This window comes from Genypterus blacodes, unplaced genomic scaffold, assembly GCF_046128005.1.
Source record: "Genypterus blacodes isolate CSIRO-AG114 ecotype Tasmania unplaced genomic scaffold, CSIRO-AGI_Gbla_v1 ptg000036l_1, whole genome shotgun sequence".
Lineage (NCBI taxonomy): Eukaryota > Metazoa > Chordata > Actinopteri > Ophidiiformes > Ophidiidae > Genypterus > Genypterus blacodes.
The window spans coordinates 514,045-538,234 of record NW_027466849.1 but is presented as its reverse complement, the minus strand read 5'-3'; the positions used below and the strand labels follow the sequence as shown (position 1 = coordinate 538,234).

Genomic DNA, 24,190 nt, shown 5'->3' with positions numbered 1-24,190 from the left:
AGTGTTTTGCACGTGCTGTGTGTATATTTAAGCATAATCAAAAAGTGTTAAAATTGTCCTTTTACAGAGGCCGTTTCCACGACAACCCCCCCCAATGGTCTCATTTGAGTCAGTCAATCTCTCAATTCTACTTGAACTGATGGTCATCCCACCACTCACAGATTGTTCCATCATTGTGTTCATATGATCACATCCTGCACACTGAGCTCCGACCATCCTGAGGACCCTTCCAATGGCTCTGAAACTGTGACATCATGCTACACTTTATAAATCCTTTCATCATGTGTACGCTCTTCCTATATCAGTCCCATAAGAAGATAACCTAATGATGTAATGTTTTTCTTGTAACCCTTGATTGAGAGGAAAAGACTTTGAGCATGGAGTTCACTCTGCTTTTTATCATGAGATCTGATGGGAAAACTTACTGATATCAAATATTATATAACTACAGCTTTTTTTTCCAAAACAAGACAATTAGCATGATGTTAATTCCAAAACGTTAAGAAAATGTATCAAAACCAATATCTAATATACCTGGCACTTTATTTACAACTTACAAACTGCATCTGTAAAGAACTTGATGATTTGAGATATAGCATCAAATTTGCGATCGACTTAGAAAGCGTCCCCGTTTAGGAAAAAAACCACGAAGGACAATATAAAAAAAAAACGCTCATGAATAATCAGACATTATTACAATATTTACTTCGGTGAAAAATATATATTTTGTGATAAAATGTGGGCTACGTCTGTAAAGGAGTACAAAGACAGCATTCATTTATTTCACTTTAACCTCAGATAAAGTCAAGGTCATAATAGAAGAGAAACAAAACTCATAAAAAGCAGTATTGGAACTTCACTGACGCCCCAAACGTGTAGTAAGGGGGTTTGTAAGCACAAAAGTTAAACCCTAATAGAGATTATGTAGCTATCAAATTGCTCCTTAGAAGAACTGTTACTATTCCCACCTCCCCCCTTCTTTTATACAAAATGTACATATATATATAGAAGTTGGCTCTCCATTACAAAATGGACGTTTTACATACAGTATATATATATCTACCATACGATTATATAATATATATATAGATCTTTTTTTTTTTAAAACAATAATTTGACGTCTCTGTATTTTAGCCAATTACCGACTGACTGATGAGGCTTAGTAAACCTGGAGGCAATCAGATGTCTGCGTTGTGATCTGCTGTCTTCTACTTCCTATGCTGATTGCTCTATCTAGTGCATGCTCATTGGTTATGATCTGTCCTTGAACTACAAATTACAAAAGAAAACAATAGGGAATCTAGAAAAAAGGCCCCGTCGCAAGTGGGGTTTGTAACTATAAAAACCTACAAAGGCCAGGAGCAGCACTGTGAGGAGGTCCAGACCGGTCCTGTCCAGACCAGTCCTGTTCCCCCTCCCCCCCTGTTCGGGCAACTTTACTGCTTTTTATTGAGATGCAGTGTTGCCCACTATCTGCTCTCCTGCCTTCCCGCTGCTCACCTACAAGCCGCAGAGAGTGTTTGGGGCGCGTCCCCCCCCGATTCTGATCTCTGTGTCTCTTGGAGCAGAGCCTCTGTCAGCGTCCCTCTGCTTTTATAAACCTGTTCCATGAGTCCATCCAGGCTGGGTTACCGGCAGGCCTGCTGCACTTGATTGATCAGCTCTCCGAAGCGGTCGAAGAGCCCCTCTAGCCAGGTGCCGTTCTGCAGACACTTCTGCACGGTCTCCTCTTGCCCCAGCTCGCCCGCCTGCAACCGGAGAGACGCTATCTGCAGGAACACACACACAGGGAAACCGTCACAGGTTCATACAGCAGAAGAATGAGCCTCCGAAACAAAAACAACATCAAACTTGCTAAACAAATGGATAAACTGCAGATAGAATGTGTGGAATAAATAGCTTGTTGAGGAAACAGAAGATGCATTCCCTAATTGTGTGTGTGTAAGGGAGGCAGGGTGGCTCACCTCGTCCTTACACATGAGGTACGTGTGGTACTTGTAATGTTGCAGCGAGTGGTAGAGAGAGAACCACTGCGTTTTCTGCTGGTCCACTGTATATTCCTGGAAATAGAAAGAGAATAGCCGTTTGTGAGCAGGGAATACTGGCGTGAAATTAAAGAGGCACTGGGAGATGGGTCGCCTGTATGCATGTGTGTGTGCCTTCACTGCACAGTAAGCAAAACATATGGGAGGAAACATAGATGAATACACAGAGGTTTGCAGTGACCAATGTTCTCAGGGAAGTGCAGCTTTACAATGGCACAGAATGGAAGCACAGTGCCCTCTGCTGGACACACATAGAATCACACGGTGGAGCTGTGAAAGCTTTCACACATCTTGGCGGCCCAGAAAACCTCGCAATGCTCAGTGAAACACATGACAGAATCTAATAATAATACTGACTTCTGAATAAGCTTGGACCTTCCATTCTAAGAGTTGAGAGGTTTGTATGTTTGGTTTTCTCGTAAAGAGACCCACATCTTTTACCTGTGGCACTTTATTAGGCATCTTGTAGGGCTTCATGGTCTTTTTGTTGTAGGCCTTCCCACTGAGGCGCACCTTAAATGCCGGGGTTTCCCCGTCCTTCTTCAGCTCAGTCACCACTGAGATCTCTGGGAAGCTGTCCAGCGCCGTCTGAAGAACAAGAACAACAAGAAGACCAATTAAGTTGTTTTTCCACATTGCTTGGAAAACTGTAACCAGCACGGTGAGACGCCTCGTCCACCGCGATCACAGGTTGATGGTTTACATAACACAGGGGAGAGACGTACAGTCTGTCCCATCTTTGAACTCACAGTGTTCAGCATGGAGCTCGCTGTTCTTTTTGCTACATTCTTGTTTTACATCACCCAACTACACAGTGTGTGTGTGTGTGTGTGTGTGTGTGTGTGTGTGTGTGTGTGTGTGTGTGTGTGTCTCATGTTGTGATGGCTCAGCTGTGCCAGAGGGGGAAGTGACACAGATCCAAATTGAAGGTTTGTTTACTCGTCTTCTTTTGATATAAAGTGGAAGTAATGCTCTTGAAAGTGGCTCTGAATTGCTGAGTCTGAATAACGGATAACAGAAAAAGCTGCTGATCTAAGCTTACATTGTCTTTCTTCACTTGGTTTACACTCAAAGGTACAACACAAACACAGGTTAAAGCAAACTAATGTAGCTGATAAATGATATTAAGTTTGAGGCGTTGTAAATCTTTAAAGCCTCTCTCACCTTCAGCAGCTGCCCCATGTGGAGCTTCTGAAGCAGGCGTTTCCTGTTGTCAGTGATCATCCCATCTACTCTCTTCATGTGAGGAAGCAGCAACTCGTCTGAAACGCAAAGCACCAGTTAGCGACATACGACTCGCTCATCCGCATTCTCACCTCACATGTTTGCCTCTAGTGAGCGGGCTCCGGCTCAGGACCAGTCAGATGCCTTGAGAGTGGAGCGACTCACCGTTGGCCCGCTCCAGTGCCATCATCATGTCTTCGTCCAAGGCGACGCTGACGAGGAGCTCCACAAAGCTCTTGAACGTCTCTTTCATATTTCGCGTGTTGAGGAGCCGTGAGGCAAATGGCACCGGAGGGTTTAATTCTGTGTGTGTGGACAGAGAGAGAGAGAGAGAGAGATAGAGAGAGAGAGAGAGAGAGAAGGACCACAATCATATTTAGAAAATACACAAACAGAACCAGGGATAACCAAAGATGAAAAGGCTTCCTCACCATCGTCATCACCGCCTTCCTCCGCAGAAGAGCCCGAGGCCGTGGACGAAAACTCCTCTTTCCACTTCCTCCTCTTTTTAGGCGGAGGCTCGGCTCTGGGCTTGGGCTGTTTGGGTCGCGGCTTCTGGCTCTGGGAGATGGATGAGGGTGCGGCCGTCAAGCCCAGCAAGGTTTTAACCTGGGAACCCCTGAGTCACAGAGCAAAGGCAGTTAGCGAGGAAGAGCCACGCTTCAAAGAAATCCCCGCCACACAACCCGGGCGCTCACGTACCTCAGGGAGTTCATAGGCTTGCAGCGTGGCTTCCGACTGCTGACTCGTACGTACTCCCGTTTGTTGACCGTGTCCAGGAACTTCACGTATACCCTCTGGTACATGGTCTTGGCGTCGCCGAAGTATCCGAGATACTACACACACGCACACACAAACACAGAAACCACTTGAATGATCTAAACGTCGCTCTGCTGCTTCAATGCGTCCCAATTGCGCGTCCTCGCCGTCACTTACGCTGTTGGTGGCTGAGAAGACTCGCTTCCCGTCCCTCAGCTCGGGCACAAACTTCTGGAGCAAGGCCTTCTGAACTTTCCAGATGGCTGGAGGCTCAGTCCCCGCCCTCATCGTCACCTGGAGAACACAGATGAACGTGTGAGTGCGTAGAACTGAACATAACTCTTCCTCATGTGTTTACAAGTTGAGCAGCCACTCAGAGAGACACAAGTGTGGGTGAGAGCGGATGTATCATTGATGACAGACTTCAATAAGGTCCTTTATGTTATCAACAGGGCCCAAATTTTAACCTGAACCTTTCCACATGAGCTTCAGAGTCTACTTTACCCAGGGTTACACTGCTGGACTAAGCACAGGATAATAACAAGCACAAGCACTCTGAAGGGGACAAGCATCCATTTCCCAATCCGGTATTTTGTCCTCATTGTACCTTCAGGACCTCGATGTCCTCATTCCGGACGACAAACTCGTCTCTCTCCCTGTACATCCCCTCCCCTCCGCTGTCTGACAGCTCCTCGTCCGTCAGGCCTTCCATGGCCACGCTGGGCAGCTGTGCGGCCAGCTGGCCCGGCGGCGTCGCTTTAGGTCCTTCCTGGGCCGCGAACGCCGCCCCGCCCGCAGCTGGACTGGCAATCTGTGCGGGAGCGGCCACCTGCTTCATACAGGCCTCTGCCACGCCGTGCGGCATGCTGGGAGCTTGGACCGGATTCATCACAGGAGCAGGGACTGTGGTGTCTGGAAGGTAAAGAGTCAAAATGTTACATTGAATATAACATTTCTGGATTTCAGACACAGCATTACCATTACCTACTCTAACATCTTTCATATTAAAGGACACACACAGGGAGAGATGACATCACAGAGGCTATATGGTGAGATAAGATGATATAGTAAGCAGTTTCTCCAGAAGTCTTGATTATTAAATATTGTCTTAAACTGGAAAGTACACATTCAACACAAACACATTCATCCTGCAGTAGAGTCTATGAAGCTGTGCGTTGAGATCTCACACTCCTGATTCCTTTACATTGAGCGTTCATACCTGTTGAAGGTTTCCGATCTGAAGCCTCATCCAGAGAGGACAGAGCAGAGCTGATGCTGTTCCTCAGGGCCTGGTTCTTCCCTGTATTGTCCTCCTCGTCTGAGCTGAACGACGGCAGCGTCTCCAAGTTCTTCTGCAGGTCCTCCTCCAGGCGTTTCTGCTGGGCGCTGCCCCCGTGACCTTCCTGGGGCATCAGGGGCCCCGTCAGCGTCGGCAGCTTGGGCGGCGCGGCGGGCAGCGGGCAGAGGGGCGGTTTGGCCGAGGCGCCGGGCTTCCTGGGGCGGCTGACGGTCCGCGTCGGATTGGGAGAGTAGTGCTGCTTGGGTCCCGACTTGATGAAGTCCAGGAAGGAGCCGATGAAGCCGGTCTTCACCTCGGGCTGTTTCTCTTCCACTTCACGGATCTTCTGCCTCATCCTCTCCTGCTGCAAACAGCCGTCGTACCCGGCGCTTGAGGCAGAGGGAGAGCTGATGTCGCTGCCCCTGGAGTTCTGTCTCTTGGCCTGCCCGCCGCGCTTACCCTTGGTCTGGATACACTCCTCGTCAGCGCCGACGGACTTAGCTAAGGATTTAGAACAAGTCCTCTTTTTCGTATAGTCCTCAGAGCCGGAGCATTCCACGTGACCGTCCTCCGTCTTAATACAATTTGCATTCAATTTGTGGAGAGCGGCGGCGTCGTACACTTGCCCAGCTAAGTGATAGTCGTTCTCGGAGCTCCCGCTGTCTCCGTTGGTGTCGAGCTCGGAGCTGTTGCTGTGATGATGAACCGCGTGGCAGTCCGTCACCATCTCGCCTCTGTTTAGTGTCATGGTCATGGTGTGGGAGTTAGTGTTGGCGATGATGGACTGCTGTGCTGTGGAGAAGCTAGATGACACGTGTGTAATATCCACAGCTTGGAAGTGACCCTTGGAATCCACCGGGCCGGCCATGACGCCCATTTCGGCCTCGGCGGAGGATGCGGCTTTGACGAAGTCGTGTGGCGTGACGCCGCAGGCCGCCACTGTGGCGGCCAGGATGTCGTCGACGTTTGACAAAATATTTCTTTCGTCTGCAAGAAGCATAGAATCAGGGAAGCAGATGGAGTTGAGAGCAAAGTGGTTCTTAGCCACGTCACTTTTCTGCTGGTTAGCGGGCTGACTGTAGTGGTCTTTGGGGGCCAGCAGGTGCTTTGAGGAGTTGTGCTCAGACACTGCTGCGCCCTGCTGACTCGGAGTTTCGCCGATACTGGGACCCAGCAGATCTCTGTCCATCTGAAGATACTGGACATGGACAGAGCTCAGACTTTGGGTCGGTTGGACGTCTTGCACGGACACCATCTTTGAGAGGTTTTGACCGTGATGGACCGGGGGCTGCTGGAGCAGAATCATCTGGTTGGGCTCCAGCAAAACCTGCGTGTTGGGGATGGTGATGAACTGGGTGTGGCCGGCCGGGCTCTGGCTCTGAACCCGACTGTGGTTGTGGTGGTTTTGTTGATGCGACTCGGGAGGTTTGAGTAAGAGAGAGTGGTGCTTGAGCTGCTCTGAGCTCAGGGGTACGTGTGATAGTACAATACTGGAGTTTGTAGTTTTCGCGCTTGTGGTCTCTTGACCGTTGGCGCAGCTTAGCTGAATGTGCTGCTGGCTGAGGGAAGCCATCCTCTCATCCTTCACCTGGGCTGAGTTTGGATGACCCAGTCCCATGAGCTGGTCGTCCGAACGCGAATTGCTGCGGATGACGCTCTGCGTTTTCAGCCGGTCATCCATTTTTGAAACAACATAGACGACATTGTTGTGAGTGACCACGCCGTCGTCTGCAGCAGGAGCCTCTAGGGACGCCTGCTGCAGGGCCTCAAGGTCCTGCATGGGAAGCTCTTCAAGTTTCTGCTTGCCGTAGGCCGGCTTTATGTCCTGTACAGAGGCCCTGCAATTATTTTGTAAAATTTGACCTGTTGAAGAGTAGATGGGCAGCGGTGAGGATAAAATGTATTTCTGGGCCTGCGTCTGCTGCTGGGACAGAGTGTTGTGTGTTTTACCTTCCACTGAGGCCTGCAGCAGAGAATAGTCCTGTGTCGAGTTCAACGTGGGCAGGCTATGTGCGGAGGTCGGCGGGTAAGAAGAGTTAAGAGATTGTCCTGTAATGTAGCTTGGCGACTGAGTCACTGATGTTTGCCCCTGTGACTGAGCGGGGTAAGTCACATTGGGGGCGCCCTGAGAGTGAGACGTGGGGTAGCTCTCAGAAAGACTCCCCTGACACAAGCCCTGGACCCGGGCTTCAAACTGGGCCTCCTGCTCCTGGCCCAGATCAGGACCGGAGGAGAAAATAAGAGCCTGACTAACTGACGCCACGTTGTCCGACTGACTCGAGAGAGAGGGAAGACTCTTGTAAAGGGAGGACATTTTGTCTGCGGTGGAATGGGAGGACTGGGACTGGGTGATGGAGGTGATATATGTTTGAGGCAGAGTGCTGGACATCAGGCTGGTTAGGTGAACTGACTGCTGATTAGCAATCACAGAGTTCTGCTTTTGTCCTGAGGAGGAATAATGCTCGGGGGAGACTCCCGTCAGGCTCTGAGAGTGGTTGTGACTCTCTCCACCCACAGAGCGACGCGCTGCTAATTTGGAGGAGCAGTCTTTAGCCTTTGTAACTGAAGTGGATGAATACGCTTGCGTTACAGAGTCCGTTTTAGGCTGAGCGGTACCATTAACCCCTTGAGGGGAATCTGCTCCTGTTGAGGGGCTGCACGACACCGGGGTCTGGCGGGACGTGTCCTGCTGGTAGGACACATCTACTTCACTGCCGGAGCCAAAGTACCCCTGCATTGAGTGCTGCGAATTGGACAGTTGCTCTGACACTGTGTGGCTGCTAGAAGGCCTCTGGTGGTGTTTAATCACACTACATTCTCGCTGAAGTGCTCTCTCAATAGAGCTTGAGAAAACCGGGGCCCCGTAGGGTTGTGGGGCGCCGTGGGGGGCAGGCAGGGTAGACGGCAGCAGGCTGAATTGGGGTTGCAGGAGGTGGGGGGCCGACTCCTGGGCTGAGCGGTAAGTGGAGGACTGAACGGGCAGAGCGGAGCCTAAAGGGGGGGAAGAGAGATGATTGAAAGCCAGGGCAGGGGGAAGCACAGTCTGGCTCGATTTGAGATGAAGCAGAGGGTCGTGGTGAGAGAACAGGCCATTGGTGGAAGTGCTGAAGGCAGGGTCCTGGAGGGCCAGCGAGGGGTTAGTAGCGTAACTCCTTGGAGGGAAGGCACCGGTGTGCTGATAGGACGACAAAGCAGCAGGAGAGGGAAAGGTGGCAGTAGAAGGCAGGGCACCAGTCAGATACAGCTCTGTGGTGGAGTTGGTACCTGGAAGTAAGACAGCATATGGTTATGACATTACTCTAAGGTAGATTTGACATCAAAAATCAAATATATATACGGTTGGTGATTTTCCAAAGAATAACTGATAGATACTTAAGATGGAACAGCTAATTTAAGTTTCTTTGTTTAATAGAAAAAGCTCTTTCTAGATGCTTTGAGTAATCGTCCTCAAAAAATGTCCTTCTTGCTTTTAAACATAGTGAAACCAGCGTGAGCTTACTGAGAGTAACAGACGTAGACTATGTGATAACACATCAAATAGCTGCCAGTCAGTGATGGGAGTAAGCACCTCAGCATTGCATCACCTTGCAGACTCTCATCGTAATCTCATTACAAACCACGTCATGTAAGCCTTGAGCTTTGGTTCAAATCAGTACAGAATGCATGCAGATGCACTGAACGAAGTGTATAACCATGAGAACATTGTTCTCAATAAAAATGTAAATGTGTAATAATGTAAACAAGTGTCAGGGTCTACGCATTTTGATCGATATCACATGTAGGCTTTTAGACTGACAAGCATTTACTCATGTTGCACTGAATTAAATAAGAAGCTTATGAGCTGGGAAACATGGGTTTGTGCCAAAATGGAGAATTAGAGTGTAAGCAAAGCACTAATTGAATGTAAACATCCTTACCAGCAGGCCAAGATGGTGGTCTAAAAGGAGGAAGCAGCGAGGCACTAACAGGACCAGCCTGAAGGCTTCTAGACTCCATGGCTGACATGAAGCTCATGATTGGGTTCTCAGGAGTACTGCCGCTCGAGTCCAGCACTCCTGACAGGCCAAATAGGGATCAGAGAAATTACAAAGTCAACAACAACGTCTTTACCCATCATCAAATCAAGCAGATTCACATTCATCCGATAGGTATGGGGCACTACCTCTGTCAATCAGACGTGCAGAGAGCAAAAACAGTGTTCAAGGCAGGAACTCACCAGCAGCAGCAGGGTGGGATGTAGTGTAGGTGGGAAGCTGACTGGTGGAAGCGTAGCTCTGCCGCTGGAGGAGCTCTGTGTCAAGGTGGACTGCACCATAACTGGGGCTGCGTGAACACACAAACAAACACTTAGCAGTAGTCCTTATCCAAACGCAGCAGTGAAGGACCAAAGTAAGCATGAGACAACACACAGCCAGCTCTTTTTGAGCTCTGCAATCCATAGTCATTTCGACTGAGTGTAAGAATACCAGACCTTAACTTACAAGTTGCAGCAAATAAACAGATAGCTGTATAAAATATGCTTTGCAGAAACGGTGCTAAATGCAACGCACAACCTGATCTATGTGGCAACCTGATCCTGCATTGAGTCCAACACTGCTGTTCCTATCAATGTCATGACTCTACTGTGCCAACTAATTAGCTGAATACTGACCGGCTTCAGTTCTGGGCTTAGTGATGGCTTTGCAGATGTTCACGTTTTATTTTGTTATGCTAGAACCTGTCAGAATTCATTTATAATATTAGTTAGACTTGTAGGACTCAGGTCTGCCAGTGGCCTCTGACACGCTAGGGGAAACTTATCTAAGTTCAACTCATCTGTCTCGCTGAGTTGTCAGTGTAACTTTCTGAAAAATGCACAGTATCATATTACCACTTCTCCTAAATCGACTTGTTAAAACGATAAAAGCAGCTATTTCTTTGTAAAATTGTCAAAAGGAAGTGGATAGGAATCATGAAAAGTTTGTCATCAACACCCATATGTGTGTGTGACAAATAGACAACACAGCTTTAACACAAGTAGGGAAGGGATGCAACTAATGAGTACAATTACAAATGCTAATCACAAGATTGTAACTAAGGATTAGTCGTAATTGAGTTATTATGAATGAATTTTATTATTCTGATTTAGCATAAAAGAAAAAAAGACAAATCCACATCAAAACATCCCATCTCCCAGGATAAAACCTGTAAAATGCTCATTTTATCTCAATCAAACCCAAACACAAAGATGTGCACTCTCAATAAAAGTTATTTTTAAATACGTGGACCAAATAATAATCTAAATCATATCCGCTTTAACACATCAATCTCATATTGTTATGAAACAAAGAGAACAAACCCAATCTTAGCATGTCTGAGGCTATAAACACAAATCTGGTAACAACAATTTATTACAGACAAAACGCTTATCAAAACCTAAAGTGTAATATATTTCCCCGACAACTGATTCACTAAGTCAGACTGGCAGCACGTTCCTCAGTGATATTCACATGTTTAATATGTATGTAAGTGTTAAATAATCCAAGCCACCAGTGACAGAATGACGATAACATGCGTGGGTTTGTTATTCACAGAGCTCGACACGTCGCCTGTTAGCCATTAGCCAACAACCACAGCAATATGTGCCATTAATTTCACCATCATAACAAATAAGCCGCATCGGCAGGCAGGCTCGGAACTTGTTGACAGGAGTTTGGCCGTTCGCGGGCACTTATGAGTGAAGAAAGCGGGTCGATGTGAAGCTAGTTACGTAGCTAGACGCCTTCCATGGCAAACTTAAGAGTAAAAACAAACCGCCTCTGAGTTAAACTCTGTCCATGGGCATGCAGAGGAGGCGGCGGCGTGCTAGCGAAAACTAGCAAGGTGGAACACAGAGACAAACGGGTAGAAACCAGTGAGCAAGTCCAATACTCCGACCAAAACACACATTTCCTCCATTTTCCAAACTATTCCCGACCATAACAAGGGACATCTGTACTTTTTTCCTACATTCCGCGCTAGGCCCTCCATCACCGAAATTTCCTTAGGAAGGTGACCCGCCCTCTCCCTCATCTTTTTACCTTGGCTTGTTACTAGCGGAGCTGCGGTCATAGGCCCAGGAAGCTACGGTCTGTGCTGGTGGAGCCAGCCCGTCCGCGAAGCTGCTGCTCGGGTAGTTCCTGTCCATCATCCGGTGAGAGCTTCGGTTCTCCGACGGAGCTTCGTGGAGCAGCGGGCACGCATCGTAGCAGCACGGATCGACCGACCGACCGGGACAGTCACCTCAGAGGAAACCACAGCACGCAAAACCGGCCCGAAGCTGCGCCGTATCCAGGTTTAAAAGCAGACTTTTTACCTCGCGGGTGAATTGGTCAATTATCGTTCATCTCCCGTTATGGAGAGCCGTGCAGCCCTGCATGGCTTCACCTCCCCATGTTAGTTCATTTCCCAGGATGCACCGCACACGCTTGGCTGAAAGTTTGGTCGCTTCCCTTCCTCCCACCTGCCGGGTTCTTCAGAGTCATGCAAGTTTTGGGAGCCCCCTACTCTCCTACGATTTACGCACAATCATTTACACACACACGAGGGGCTAGAATAAGAGGAACACATCTCACCAATGCAGCAGATACAATAGAGGCTGAATCTACATCTATATTATGTGATCTTTATCGATGGCTGTTTTAATCTCTACTGTATATTTCCTTACAAGCAGGGCCCTCCAAGTGATGTAAACACATCCAGTTCCGTTTCCAGCGAGTGAAAACAAACCTTGAGGCTTTAGTGTCTGTAGAGGGCGCAGTGCATTGTCAGGGAAATGGGCCCTTACAGCTTTACAATTACTAATCTAAATATGAAAGCTACAATTAGTGGGGATCGTCTGAAGTTTGAGGACTGGATTTATTTAGATCTACTTCTTGTATTTGGCCACAACACAAAGTAACGTGGTGTAAAGGGTTAAATAGTTACAGATTCCCTCGAACTTTAACCTCTTGTACCACTGGCTACAAAGATTACATCTACATTATATAGAACTGCGGCATGGCTTTGAATTCATATCTTTGTTTAAGTGGGCTGTTTTCCAGTCGTCTCTCCACAGTACAGTTCAATATTAAATCCTGTGTGTATCTGGACAGTGAGACAATTTGATGGTTTCCTCCCATCGGCTCAATGATTTGGATGCAGAACACTTTAAATGCACAGCTCCTACCATTGTTCATCCTACAGGGCTACAACAAACTGATTGCAGTCACATTTACTTTGACATTCAAAGTTATAACAACAGTCTCAACACATCTTATCAACTTGCATCTAAAGAAAAAGACAAAAGCTGAGACAAAAAACATTTTTAAATATCAAGTTTATTTAAAACATTTCCCTTTCTGGCAAGTAATGCTTTGGATCAGCTTAAAAATAAGTAGTTTAGTAAATTGTAAAAATGGTAATTTGTCAATAATATCACAAACTTTGGTACAGAAAAGTACAGGGGCATAATGAAGAATCAGAAACAGCCTCTAGATTCTGCTTCACCCAGAGTATCAAAAAGTACTGATAATTCAAGACATAGCAAAGTCACTTTGTTCTGCACTTGTAAGTTACTGGCTACTTCTGCACCGACTGGAATTGTTTTGGATTTTTGGTTTGTATTTATATTTCATTAGTATTAGTTATATATTTTTGAAGTATCTATTTATGCATCTAAAATGTTCCATCATCTTATTAATCCAATCTATAATCTTCCCATGTCAATATAAAATGTTTTGTATACTTTTGATGAGTGTCGTATACATGAGTATTTACATATAACAATGAAGGGCAATCGGGCCCAAACGGCTGACTTTAGACATATAGAGCACATTTATTAAATATGGTGACTTGCAAAATCACTCAAACACATCATTTTGACACAAAAGAACTTAATTAATGAGTCGACACAAAAGTTGTGATGTCACAAATGTTGTGAAAGAAAAGGTAAAAGATATTATCATCTTGAGGTAAATCCCATCGAAACCAGCGTGTTTCAAAAACACACTGTTTAATTAAAAGCATTTATCCTTCTGAAAGCTGAAGCAGAGCTGAAGACGGCTAAAGTAGTCTTACCTCAGAATACAATTAATACTTATGTAATGATACACAACCCTAAATTTAGTATTAACTCTTCTGTAAGTGTTGTGTCTCAAATTTTAATCACCTGTAGATTTCAGCTGTTAGACATTACATCAACTTACCAACTTACTTACCAACTTACAACAATTTGTAGATTCTTCATTTAGATAAAAAGCAGCAAAATAGGTCAACTCTCGTGTCAGTAGTTCCATACTACAAGGAGGTTGTGGACACGCTACAACACATTTGGTAATAACAGTCCAAGGATATACCAGCCAAAGAAAGTGAGAATCTCTGAGAGAATGATGCACAGGGCGGATGAGGAAGTATTCTAAATCTTGTTAAGATTTTAAAAATTATTATAAAACAAAGAGGCAGTGCAACAAAGTGTAGTAGCAAGTAAGTTGTAAATCGTCTTGTAAGTCTTGCAGTTGACAAATATGCACATGTGGTTCACCCTTGGCACTACCGCCGAATAGTCCCAGGCTGTGAGCTGATGGGAAGAAAACAACAATAAGAGAATATGTTAGTAAGAATGAGGTGTGTGAACAATCTCTGTGAAGGGAATGAAAGATTGTTTGTGTGCAAGTAATAAAGTGACATCCTGTGACTTAAACTGTAAACACAAATACCCGGGATAGGGAGGAGGCGGTGCATCGTGCGGTCCAGCTTTTGCGATTGCCTGTTCGTAGGAGGGCAGCCCGGGGGGGTCCTCCATCAGGGGTGGGGATCCAGGTGGGTGCACAGGCTGTAGGGAGACCTCCTCTAGCCGTCTCATAATCAGAGAGGCGTTAGTCCGCCTTGGACGCCTGATTGAACTAAAAGTGTACACACAGGTATCATGTCACTTGCCTCGGAGTGTGTTGGCACATAGAAACCTGCTTGACCTAGCTGTAATATTTAATTACCCTTGATGAAATTAAACTGACAAGTGTGTATGATCCCATAAAAAGTAATAAAGGTCCTCTCGCTCACCTGACACGGCTGAAGTCGTCCTTGCATTTGCCTTGACAGAAATACCAGATCAAAAGCCCCATGATAACTAAAGACACTCCTCCACAGATCAAGCCCACCAACAGTGATGTCACGTCCACCCGTGATGGCCCCTTGTCCTTTTCTGTGGATCATCACAGACCACATAAGCTTCTGGATATCTGATGTTGACTTAGTTTATTAATATCACTAATCAAAACTCTTCTAAGAAAACATTATCACCTGACTCTATCTGGAATGATTAATGTCATCCAGGTAAACTGACACACATCGCTGTAACTGGCTGTGTTTTCCCGCTGTTGCTTTGTTTCCCCTTTCGCCCATTTCTAATGCGCTTTACATATTCTTATCATGATTGTTTTTCCCTCTTTATATGTAAAAACAATCTCTGAAATTACTACTACTACTATAACACTAAAAAGTTGTATAACCACATGTCCATTGTAATGTCTTTAGTGTTGTTTCTTCAATAAAAAAGGCTAAATAAAAGAATAATGATAATAATAACAATAACAATAATAATAATAAACGTTACATAAAAAGTATCATTCATGCAACTCAAATGACTAAGACTCATACAAACTGAGTATCTACACCTGACCAAACCATCAAGACGAACGTGTAGTGAAACAGGTTTCTAAAGAACACGTAACATAACTTAAAGTAAAGTGACAGAAACAGAAACTGAGCACCTCAGGGCTGAGTTGAGGGTTGCTCAAATTTCAAAACTAACCTCAAAGTTACAACTTGGTGTGTCAAACTGAAACATTAATATCTTACCCTCCGTGTACTTTTTCCAGAAAGTATCCTGCAAAATAAGAGAACATCTGTTGATTGAACTCTTCAGCAAGGGTGTACACACACACACACACGCGCACACACACACACACACACACACACACACACACACACACACACACACACACACACACACACACACACACACACATACACACATACACACACACACACACCCCAAACGAGCAGCCAGATGCCCGGCATCACTTAACTGTTTGCGGGGTGTCTTCAAAGACCTCCCGTGCTTCTTCGTAGTTGCACACCTCTTCATAACACTCTCGTTCCAAGTTTCCAGGCATAAAGACCTCAAAGTCGAGGCGGTTGAACAGCAGGTGGCGGCGCAGGAACAAATTTGCATTCCCTTCATCTACAAATACTACGAGTTCGTGGAAAAACAAATGAATAAATTGACTGGATCTGCGCCGAATGGTTAATGCGCCCACAAAGAACACCACTCACCTTCTTGATCTTGTGACCCTTGAGGCTTTTCAGAGAGCAGCCGCCTCATACAAACACACTCGCCGCAGGAAAGGAGTTGACAGAGAAAGAATAAGACGAAAAACATGGTCATGGTTCACCTGTACAGAGAGGGTGGGGCATAAATTTGCAGTAAAGAAAGCAAACAAACCATAACATATAGAGTTAAACGGTCTGTGCGTACGTTTAAATCAATCACGTACTGTTAAAACTGCATTAGCGATCATTAACAGCATACATACACACAGGGAAGCAGTATTTAAACCAGAACCAACAGAATCGAAAGGAACGTGTCCATACCTCGACGTTGATAAGATGAAATCAGGAAGCGCCTACCGCGAGCGACCGCCGCAAACCAAACCTGAGTGCTGTAACTCCCCTAAATCAACTGTAACAAGGGTCATTATTTATTCTTTCAAAACCACAAACCATCTGTGAAGCAGAGAACCTGCGCAATTCCGTCAGAGAAAAAAAAAAAGTTTGTTTACTGCTGACAAGAAGTTGCCCAAGATCTTTCGAGACTACCTGCCCAGACCAGAGCAATCGATCACTTTCACCTGGATAGTGTGCGTTGGAGTAATGCACTTTGGACACTAGGGGGCATCTGAAACCATAATAACAGGGAAGGCCTATCTCTCTCTCTCTCTCCCGACCTCTCTCTCTCTCTGTGTGTCACTCACAGGGCAGTCACCATCATCTGACCCTCTGAGTCAGATAACGCACATGAACTCCACCTAAAACCGCAACTTTCTCCCTTCCCAGCACGTAGCTACATGACTACTTCGAGCGGAATGAATAGATAGATAGATAGATAGATAGATAGATAGATAGATAGATAGATAGATAGATAGATAGATAGATAGATAGATAGATGTGTTGTGGTAGTAGTCACATTTTTAATTTAAGACAAATAAGACAATATAATGAGCTTTTTACTGTATATATTTGAAAAACAGACTACTTTAGAACAAGTGATCGCGACGTTATGTCAAAGGTGACCACAGCCAACCATGAATCATTCAAGCCACCTTCCCAACCACCAAGTAACCATCTGGCTTAACCAACTCTATCACTTCACATACCTTCCAAGCTGCCCCGTCCATAAATCTTTCCCAGTCCCTCACTGACCTTGGAAAGGGAACAATATGAGGAGAATTCTGCACTATGTGTCTCACTTCTCTCTCCCCCAGGCTCCCCCATGTTGCTCTCTTCGCTGGCCCACTTCACTGAGTTGTCAGGGTGGATTCACCACATCGAAAGAGCCTCTTGTTGGATCATGGTATAATATATACCCCCACCCCCTTATTTGTAGAACATTGACTGCATGCTTACCCACCACACTCCTTTTGTAGACCCAGCAAGCTCAGTCTGTGTGTGGGCCTACAAAACCCTTCACCACATTATACGTCAGATTGGACTACACCGGCTTTGAGGGAACTACCATCTTCTAAACCTAATAATAGCACTTGCAGTCAACCTAGGAGGCCTTAAAACGTAAACTTCTTCAGGTAATCCTCTTCATCAGACACTGACCATCACTGTCTGAATGATGTTTTGTCCCGTAACCTCAGTTAACCTCGTCTGGGAAGATTTACTGGTATTTAAGAGGTCATCTTCCTTTAATGACCCTTTAATGGAACAAGTGCTGTATTTTACAATAAACAACCAAACTGCTGAGGCTCAACATCTGACATTTTCACATTTCAAATGCTTCTTTATGTTTATGAGAGTGTGTAAATTACTGTTTTAGGATCTACGCATTATCTTTTAAAAGCACCAAGCAGGTTACACTAGTAACTACTGCTCGCGCACACACACACACACACAGGCCTTGTATGGGTAAAGGTTGTTTAATGGGTTTGAGAGTCTTACTTGCAACAGAGCAGAGTTTGCTTCTGCTTTGTTGTGACTATGGCAACTTCAGACAACAAATAAGAAAACCACCAGAGGGTGAGATGGATCGTTTCCTGTTCCGTCCCACAAAGCATCCCACATCGCAATCATGTTTATGTTTCACACTCTCCATGTAAATATACATATCTGTGTCCCGGTTGTGGGCCTCTAGGCTTGTGTTTATGTAAAACACAGATAGGAGGCACTGGAATATTATCTTGCTGACTACTGGATGGTGCTAATTGAAGGGCAGTAGGAGCCCCTTCTCTTGTGCCTGGCTGTGTCTCTGGATACTGTCATGGATACTGGAGTCTTAGATTTACCCAGAGGAATGTTTTTATCTGCTGTGTGATGTCAGATGATCTTGCCCGCTTACACCACACACTAAAATATCAAAATTATAATGATGAATAGCGCTTCTCACTGCAGAGGAATTCGTTTGGTTCTGGTCATGAGTCACAACATCAGATCTGTGAGCGTTGTACAAAAAGGGGCCAGTTCAGCAGTTCAGCTCCCACCTATTGCACTTTTCATCACTGAACAATGCAGAGCTACCTCCGACCGTGATAAGCAGGGGTCATGACGCACGCAACAGATAAGCTCACCGCGGAGCAAAATAATTACATCTGGGACATTTCACAAGACGGAACCATCCACAAACCAGTAACTTCCAAGAGGGCGAGACAAATTAGAGCGAGACAAGAAGGCCCGGGATGGATCAGTGTCAGGACTGAGAGAAGTAGATGAGAGGCTAAGGAGCATATAATGAATAACCAAGATGAATTCTGTTGCGCCTTTGTCACATTAGTTTCTATCAGCTCTGTGCTCCACCTCGCGGGTGGCTGTGATGAGGTTGCGCTCCTGAGCATGTGTTGTGTGATTTACTCCCTGCGATAAGATTCGGAGATGCTGCTCCCTGCGGACAACCGGACAGGAGTGAGTGGTGAGCTTCTGCAGGCGTACGGGGAGAAGAGTGACATCACGACACCCACACACTGCAGTGGTTCCACGGGTAAAGCAGCTTCAACACAGAGGCTTTGCAAAGAAAAAGCCCATTTTCCCTCGGTGGATATGTTAAGATTGTTGTATGCACAGTAGATTTGTGACATAAGAACAAATTGCACAATAAATACCGACCACTACATCCTGTACACCACTTAAGGGGATTTCTTCAGTACAGAAAAAAGTGCGTCATAACTACATAAAATAAGCAAACAGGTTGAGTTATGGCATTATAATTGTCATGGAAAAGGCAGAGTGGACATTGAGGGGGGTGGGGGGGGGTGGGAAGAGTGTGTGTGTGTGTGTGTGTGTGTGTAGGGATTGAAACAGTGCAATGTCAGTCGTCTGCACTTTGTCAGTTTGTGCTGATTTCATCATAGCCCCAGAGGGAGAGAACTCCAACAGACCCCTTTTACACCTAATGCCTGGGCCATATATCATCAGAGTTCACATCCTAATGCTCTGGATCGCTGCCCAAAGAGACTTCTATGCTGGGGAAATGGCCATTTACTTCAGCTCATAGGGCAAAGGTAAGTAAAATAAAAGGCAAAATGGAAGCTAGAAGTCCTGCTTGTCCCTCCTCACACAGATTAGAGACGCAGATAAATAATTATGGGCCCGCTTTCTACATTGTAGCAGGACTGAATCAGCCATCTCCCAAGCGTTACAGTAAATACTGCCGACCTCAGCGAGCAAGGTCATTGCAAGGTCACGCTACCCTTGTCGCTTTAGCTGTAAGCCGTTTCTCACCGAGCCACAGCTCATCTAGCACTTTGCATTCTGTCCTGAACTGAAACCAGATGTGGAGGGCCACTAGAAGACGAAGCTCCAGGTTAAAACAACTGCTACTCTAAAAAAGACGATGAAGCAACAAGTGACGTTTAAGAAAGAAGCAATCACAGGCAAAGATTTCCCCGCTGACACTTTATTGAATTATTATAAAATGATTTGAATGATTTATTACATAAATGTTGACCACTTCAGCCTGGGAACTTTGAGAAACAGGAGAATAGTGAGATGTTTGAGGCAGTCTGGACAGTTTGGGGGGGGGGGGGGTGAAAGGTGGGAGGATCAGGCGGAGGGTGACAGGGCTTGCAGGCTGGTCTTGACGGCTGCTAGGTTACCCTTCCAGGCGCTGAGGCTGTCGTGCAGCTGCTGCCACTGCTGCTTGCCAAAGGTGCGGTGTGTACTGTGGCTGATCGAGTGGAAACAAAGTGGAGAATGTTAAAATAGCCAAAAGAAAACAGGAAGCGGGTCAAGGTTGCGCCTCGCCTCCTTGAGGAAATTAAATACAGAGCTGCAATTGTATCTATAATCAAACAGATAAGACGATTCTTCACACACAAAGACCTCAATTCAGATACATGGAAGCAGGATGAACACATTATCACTTATATTAACACATTAACATTTCCTTATAGGGAATTCAAGGATGACAACGCCTCTATATTCCACATGGGTGACGTCTTTCAGCACCACGGCCCTCTGAGCCCTCAGCCGTGTTGTCATGCCTGTTATGGTATGATTCCGGCCACATCTAAACTAGCTAAATGCAGGTGCTTTCTCTCATCTCACACCGGACAACCCCCCCTATGCCTCTTCCCTTCTGATCTGGATTGGGACCTTTCCATTATTCTAGTAGAGCGCTTCAGGTACTGACTCTAATTTTGCCTCTGTGCCATAAATACAGAGCTTTACTTACTCAAAACAAGCAAAATAACTACTTTACTATGCTTTGGTTAAATGTACGGGGTGGTGATCTCTTACCTGACGACCACTTTCCTCTGTGTCTGATCGATTTTGCAGTATACCATCTTGGTCCGGACAGCTGCAAAGAAGAGACAGAGAGGAGGGGAAAAAATGAGCCGAGGCGACGGCGCTGACAGAATGATCTAAAAAGCGCCGCTGAGGCTTCCAGAGTCTCAGCGGTAAATATTTTACTCGGAGGAAGCTGACCCCGGTCACAAAATACAAGAAAATGTTGTTCTTGGCCGGATGCCATGTAGGCTCCGCTCCGGTACGAGCTTCACTACTAGGGGGGTTTTCCCCTGCGAGCCTGCTGCTTGGTGTTCAGTGCGCGGCGACGTACCGTCAATGACAAAAGCCTCCACGTCTTCAGCTCCAATCTGCAGCTCCTGTTGCATGGTGTCGAAGGAGATCTCCTTGAATTCTACCGCCATGCCCATCAATGTCAGCAGGCGCATCTTGGCCATGTTTTGCTCGTGGGACAGACCTGAGGGGCGACAGGCAGGAGAGAGAGGGGGGGGGGGTCATTAAACACACGCACGGTCCATTACTCAGGCCTCGGGGGAGTTTCCCAGAAAACGCCACTCGACACTGTTTTCAGAGTCCGTCCTACACTTTGCTTGTAATTGCGCGTCAGCCTTCACTGGAGTGCGAGACGGAGACACTGCTGACACACACACATTCCTGCACTGTGTCAACACGGCGCGGCGAATTAGTCCACTGCCGTTTATTGTGTTTACACAATGAAAAAGATGCCCGTCAGCTGGCTTGAGGATCCGCGGTTACAGGTACCTGAGGTTTCTACCCAGAATCCTTGGCTCAACCCTCAACTAGCACACCGACATTTAAATAACACACTTCATAAAATGGCGATGCTTTACTCAAAATCACGATTCTGCGTGTGTGTGTGTCAGTATACTCTAGGCTACCAAAACACAAAAAAAGCCTTAAATGAGTGTAAAGCCTTTAAAAGAGCACATCAGTATATTATCAGTGTAAGGATTCAACATATTTACCTAGACTTCCAATATATGCAATAAAGTACGTGCAGAGGAGAAATGTGATCACTGATAAAGCAGAGGAGGAGGAGGAGGAGGAAGAGTTTGAGCAAAACCAGACGAGTGCAGTGCATCGAAGTCTGTGGACTGCGAGTTCTCACAGTAATCAGTAATTTTTGTGTGGATGGAAATGGAGTGTGTGTGTGTGTGTGTGTGTGTGCGTGTGTCTGGAGAATATACACAAATGATATCAAGTCAAGGCTGCTCACCGAGGGAATCAATGAAGTCTTTGTTACTCTGGTAAAACTTCACATACGCCGCCAGCTTTGCACTCACAAAGATGGTTAATAGCTGAAAAGACAGAGGGGGGGGGGGGGGGGTTATTAAAAAGCTGTACAACCGTATAAACATGTAGGGCACATACATTCCAACTGGTCACCATTATGATACCATTATCATGATACATATACTGGAAAGGAGTTGAGCGAAATCTGGTTGCCGCAACAGTTGACTTGCAACGATTACAAGAATGGCGAGATTCGTCAAAAGGGCAGTTGGGCACTCACGTCGTGGATGAGTTCTCCCTCCAGGAAGCGAACGGGCTTGAGCGTGAGCAGGTGGTCGAACAGGAAGGTGTTGGGGTCTTTGAGGGCTCGGACGATGCACCTGAAGGGGAAAGAAAGGGGCGGCAGAGGGGACGAGTGAGGCCAGAGAGAAGAGAAAAGCATCCGCCTCGAGGCTGCGGGACGGGACGACAGAACGTAGAGCGGCGTGTTTACCTGTGGGCGTCCACGCGCGCCTGGGACGCGTTGTCTTCTGTGTAACTCCCCAGCAGCTCCACCATCACCTTTGCCGCCGGCTCACTGTGAAATGATACACGTGTCGGTTCAATATGTCGCATCATATCGGGTGGCAGGCGGCGATGAGATGAGAAATTACAAACGACATCATGCGTACGGGGGCAATTACCTTTTCTTACAGTCCACCAGCGCCTCGTACACCAGCCTCAAGAGCGTGTGCTTCTTCTCTGTGTTTAGATTCCAGTCAACAATCCACTTGCGAACCTGGTGAGTGGAGATGCGGATGATGTAAAAGGGGAAAACTGAACATGCCAAGAGTTTGTGCTTCCCCCGGTCTGGCAGGCTCAGTGAACACACACCTGGTCAAGGTCGGTGGGGATGTAGGCGATGGCGTTGCAGGTAGCCGCAACCTTGATGAGACCGCAGAAGACTGTGTACCTCACTGGAGTGGTCTCGTCCATGCCGTGGAACAGGTTGCTCAGCCTGTGGCAGAAAACATAAATTAAAAACTGAAATCACTCTGTGTGTGTGTGTGTGTGTGTGTGTGTGTGTGTGTGTGTGTCCAAAAAGGTGGCAGAACTCACAGCTGCATCCTGAGGGAGGGCCTCTCTCCTTCACGGAACTTCACCAGCTTCTCGCACAGACTCTCGATCAGGGCCTCCTGCTTTTCGGGGTCCAGGATCAGAAGCAGGGACACGATGCTGTTCATCACACTCTCCACATCTGAAAGAAAAGTGATTACATTTACTACAAATGTCTACTGGTTGTCTTGATACCTAATGTATCTGTGTATGTGTTTCAGTGCTGTGTCAGTCGCTGCCCCACACCTTTATCGTCGTCCTTGAGGCAGACATCGCAAGCCTCGATGATCTGAGCCAGATCCACGTGAAGACCACCTTCAGAGTTCTCCTCTGAGATTTCCGCTCCTTTAGCCTTGATGTAGGCCCTGAGCTCAGAAGCCTGCAATCAAGATAAACACACATCTATTAAACTCTACCAGAATGGAGGATGTCAACAAATCACATTTCTGCCCTTTGCTTGGTGTCTGATCCGATACCATTTAGCTACACAGGCGTAAGGGCGCCGGCATGGTGATAATCATGTTAGTGGCTCCACTTAAACACAACGCGGGCATTCCCTGTGTTATTGGTTACACTCTTGCGTGTTTGTGCTATAAAATGTCGAGTATTTGTCGTCAAAGCTTTCTACTATACTTGTGAGAAAGGATCTGCGCGTTGAAGTGTTAACAACAAAAATTACTGGCGACAAAGAGGGTCTTTGTTTATGTAGATGAATAGCTAAGCAGCTAGCCGACGAAAAGCTAAATTAGATATCATAGCACACCAAGGGCTCTGATTAGCTAGCAATCCAAACAATTTGATGCATTTACTTTATTATCCTACTTATTAAAAACAAACTACAACTCTGTCCTCATACATGTGTTCAAGCATATGTCTCATATTAAGCATGCGGCTATCGGCATAGTAATGCTACTCGTAAGCCTGTTAGCGCGCTCGCTAGCATGCTAATTTCTTTAAGGGTTCTTCTTAATGTATCGAGTCATCCACCGAAGATCGGGCTTAAACTGTGTTTGCAGAGGCGAGTCTTACCTGGTCTTCTTCTGTAATGTCGATAAACGCCGGGACGCTCATTTTAGGCGATTGTTGTAACCCAGCTGATGAATCCACGCTACACCACCAAAGACCTGGGCGGAAAAGGAAAAGCAGCAGCGCCGGTGTGCATCGCTTTCATTTCCGGGTCATGGCGTTAAAGACACAGTAACCTGAAATGGCCGTCGCTGGACATCACAACACCAGCAGAAACACAAACCCTCATGTTGTAACGTTGAAATACTGCCAGCTATGTCATTATCGTTCCCATAAACTTGATTTAACAGAGTATTTTTCCAGATGGATTCAAGAAATCCCTGCCAGTGCTGCATAGACTCAGCAGTGTGACTCATCCCTCAGAGGTCAGACTGCCTCCTAAATTTTACGACTCCACCACCATGTCCCATCCTTTCACTCTTTCTTATCCTCAGATCAATCTCCTCTCGGGGAGATTAACCCTGGATGTCTTGGATGACGGCAACAG

The 24,190-nt window shown here is 46.3% G+C and overlaps 3 protein-coding genes across 3 annotated transcripts; all 3 read right to left on the bottom strand.

Moving 5' to 3' along the window:
* Positions 1-526: 526 nt before the first annotated feature.
* On the bottom strand, positions 527-11,777 carry qser1 (glutamine and serine rich 1). Its single transcript, XM_076146873.1, has 13 exons — positions 11,367-11,777; positions 9,524-9,630; positions 9,225-9,362; positions 5,248-8,571; positions 4,636-4,940; positions 4,206-4,322; positions 3,972-4,105; positions 3,701-3,888; positions 3,435-3,572; positions 3,210-3,307; positions 2,487-2,633; positions 1,965-2,060; positions 527-1,769 (listed from the first exon to the last, which is right to left on the bottom strand). The coding sequence occupies exons 1-13, from the start codon at positions 11,474-11,476 to the stop codon at positions 1,629-1,631; spliced, it is 5,043 nt and encodes a 1,680-aa protein (XP_076002988.1). The 5' UTR covers positions 11,477-11,777; the 3' UTR covers positions 527-1,628.
* An 849-nt stretch (positions 11,778-12,626) lies between these two features.
* Positions 12,627-16,209, bottom strand: prrg4 (proline rich Gla (G-carboxyglutamic acid) 4 (transmembrane)). Its single transcript, XM_076146874.1, has 7 exons — positions 15,958-16,209; positions 15,640-15,758; positions 15,393-15,556; positions 15,163-15,190; positions 14,365-14,506; positions 14,022-14,207; positions 12,627-13,882 (listed from the first exon to the last, which is right to left on the bottom strand). The coding sequence occupies exons 2-7, from the start codon at positions 15,749-15,751 to the stop codon at positions 13,855-13,857; spliced, it is 660 nt and encodes a 219-aa protein (XP_076002989.1). The 5' UTR covers positions 15,752-15,758; positions 15,958-16,209; the 3' UTR covers positions 12,627-13,854.
* A 3,248-nt stretch (positions 16,210-19,457) lies between these two features.
* Positions 19,458-23,831, bottom strand: eif3m (eukaryotic translation initiation factor 3, subunit M). The gene is made up of 11 exons (XM_076146996.1): positions 23,707-23,831; positions 22,924-23,056; positions 22,681-22,819; positions 22,456-22,579; positions 22,266-22,360; positions 22,076-22,159; positions 21,863-21,962; positions 21,566-21,647; positions 20,642-20,785; positions 20,320-20,380; positions 19,458-19,747 (listed from the first exon to the last, which is right to left on the bottom strand). Exons 1-11 carry the CDS (start codon positions 23,746-23,748, stop codon positions 19,624-19,626), a joined length of 1,128 nt encoding a protein of 375 aa, XP_076003111.1. The 5' UTR covers positions 23,749-23,831; the 3' UTR covers positions 19,458-19,623.
* Between the last annotated feature and the right edge of the window lie 359 nt (positions 23,832-24,190).

Bases quoted from the DNA above. Each gene is read 5' to 3' on its own strand.
- qser1 (XM_076146873.1), bottom strand. From the start codon at position 11,476: ATGATGGACAGGAACTACCCGAGCAGCAGCTTCGCGGACGGGCTGGCT. The intron at 9,363-9,523 runs GTGAGTTCCTGC...TTGGCCTGTCAG, and splicing joins ATCCCACCCTGCTGCTGCTG to GAGTGCTGGACTCGAGCGGC. The intron at 4,106-4,205 runs GTAAGTGACGGC...GCGTGTGTGTAG, and splicing joins TCTTCTCAGCCACCAACAGC to TATCTCGGATACTTCGGCGA.
- eif3m (XM_076146996.1), bottom strand. From the start codon at position 23,748: ATGAGCGTCCCGGCGTTTATCGACATTACAGAAGAAGACCAG. The intron at 21,963-22,075 runs GTAAACACGCCG...TTTCCCCTTCAG, and splicing joins GCGCGCGTGGACGCCCACAG to GTGCATCGTCCGAGCCCTCA. The intron at 20,786-21,565 runs GTGAGCAGCCTT...GTCGCCCCTCAG, and splicing joins AGACTTCATTGATTCCCTCG to GTCTGTCCCACGAGCAAAAC.
- prrg4 (XM_076146874.1), bottom strand. From the start codon at position 15,751: ATGACCATGTTTTTCGTCTTATTCTTTCTCTGTCAACTCCTTTCCTGC. The intron at 15,557-15,639 runs GTGAGTGGTGTT...ACGAACTCGTAG, and splicing joins AGGGTCACAAGATCAAGAAG to TATTTGTAGATGAAGGGAAT. The intron at 14,208-14,364 runs GTGAGCGAGAGG...GTACACTTTTAG, and splicing joins GACGACTTCAGCCGTGTCAG to TTCAATCAGGCGTCCAAGGC.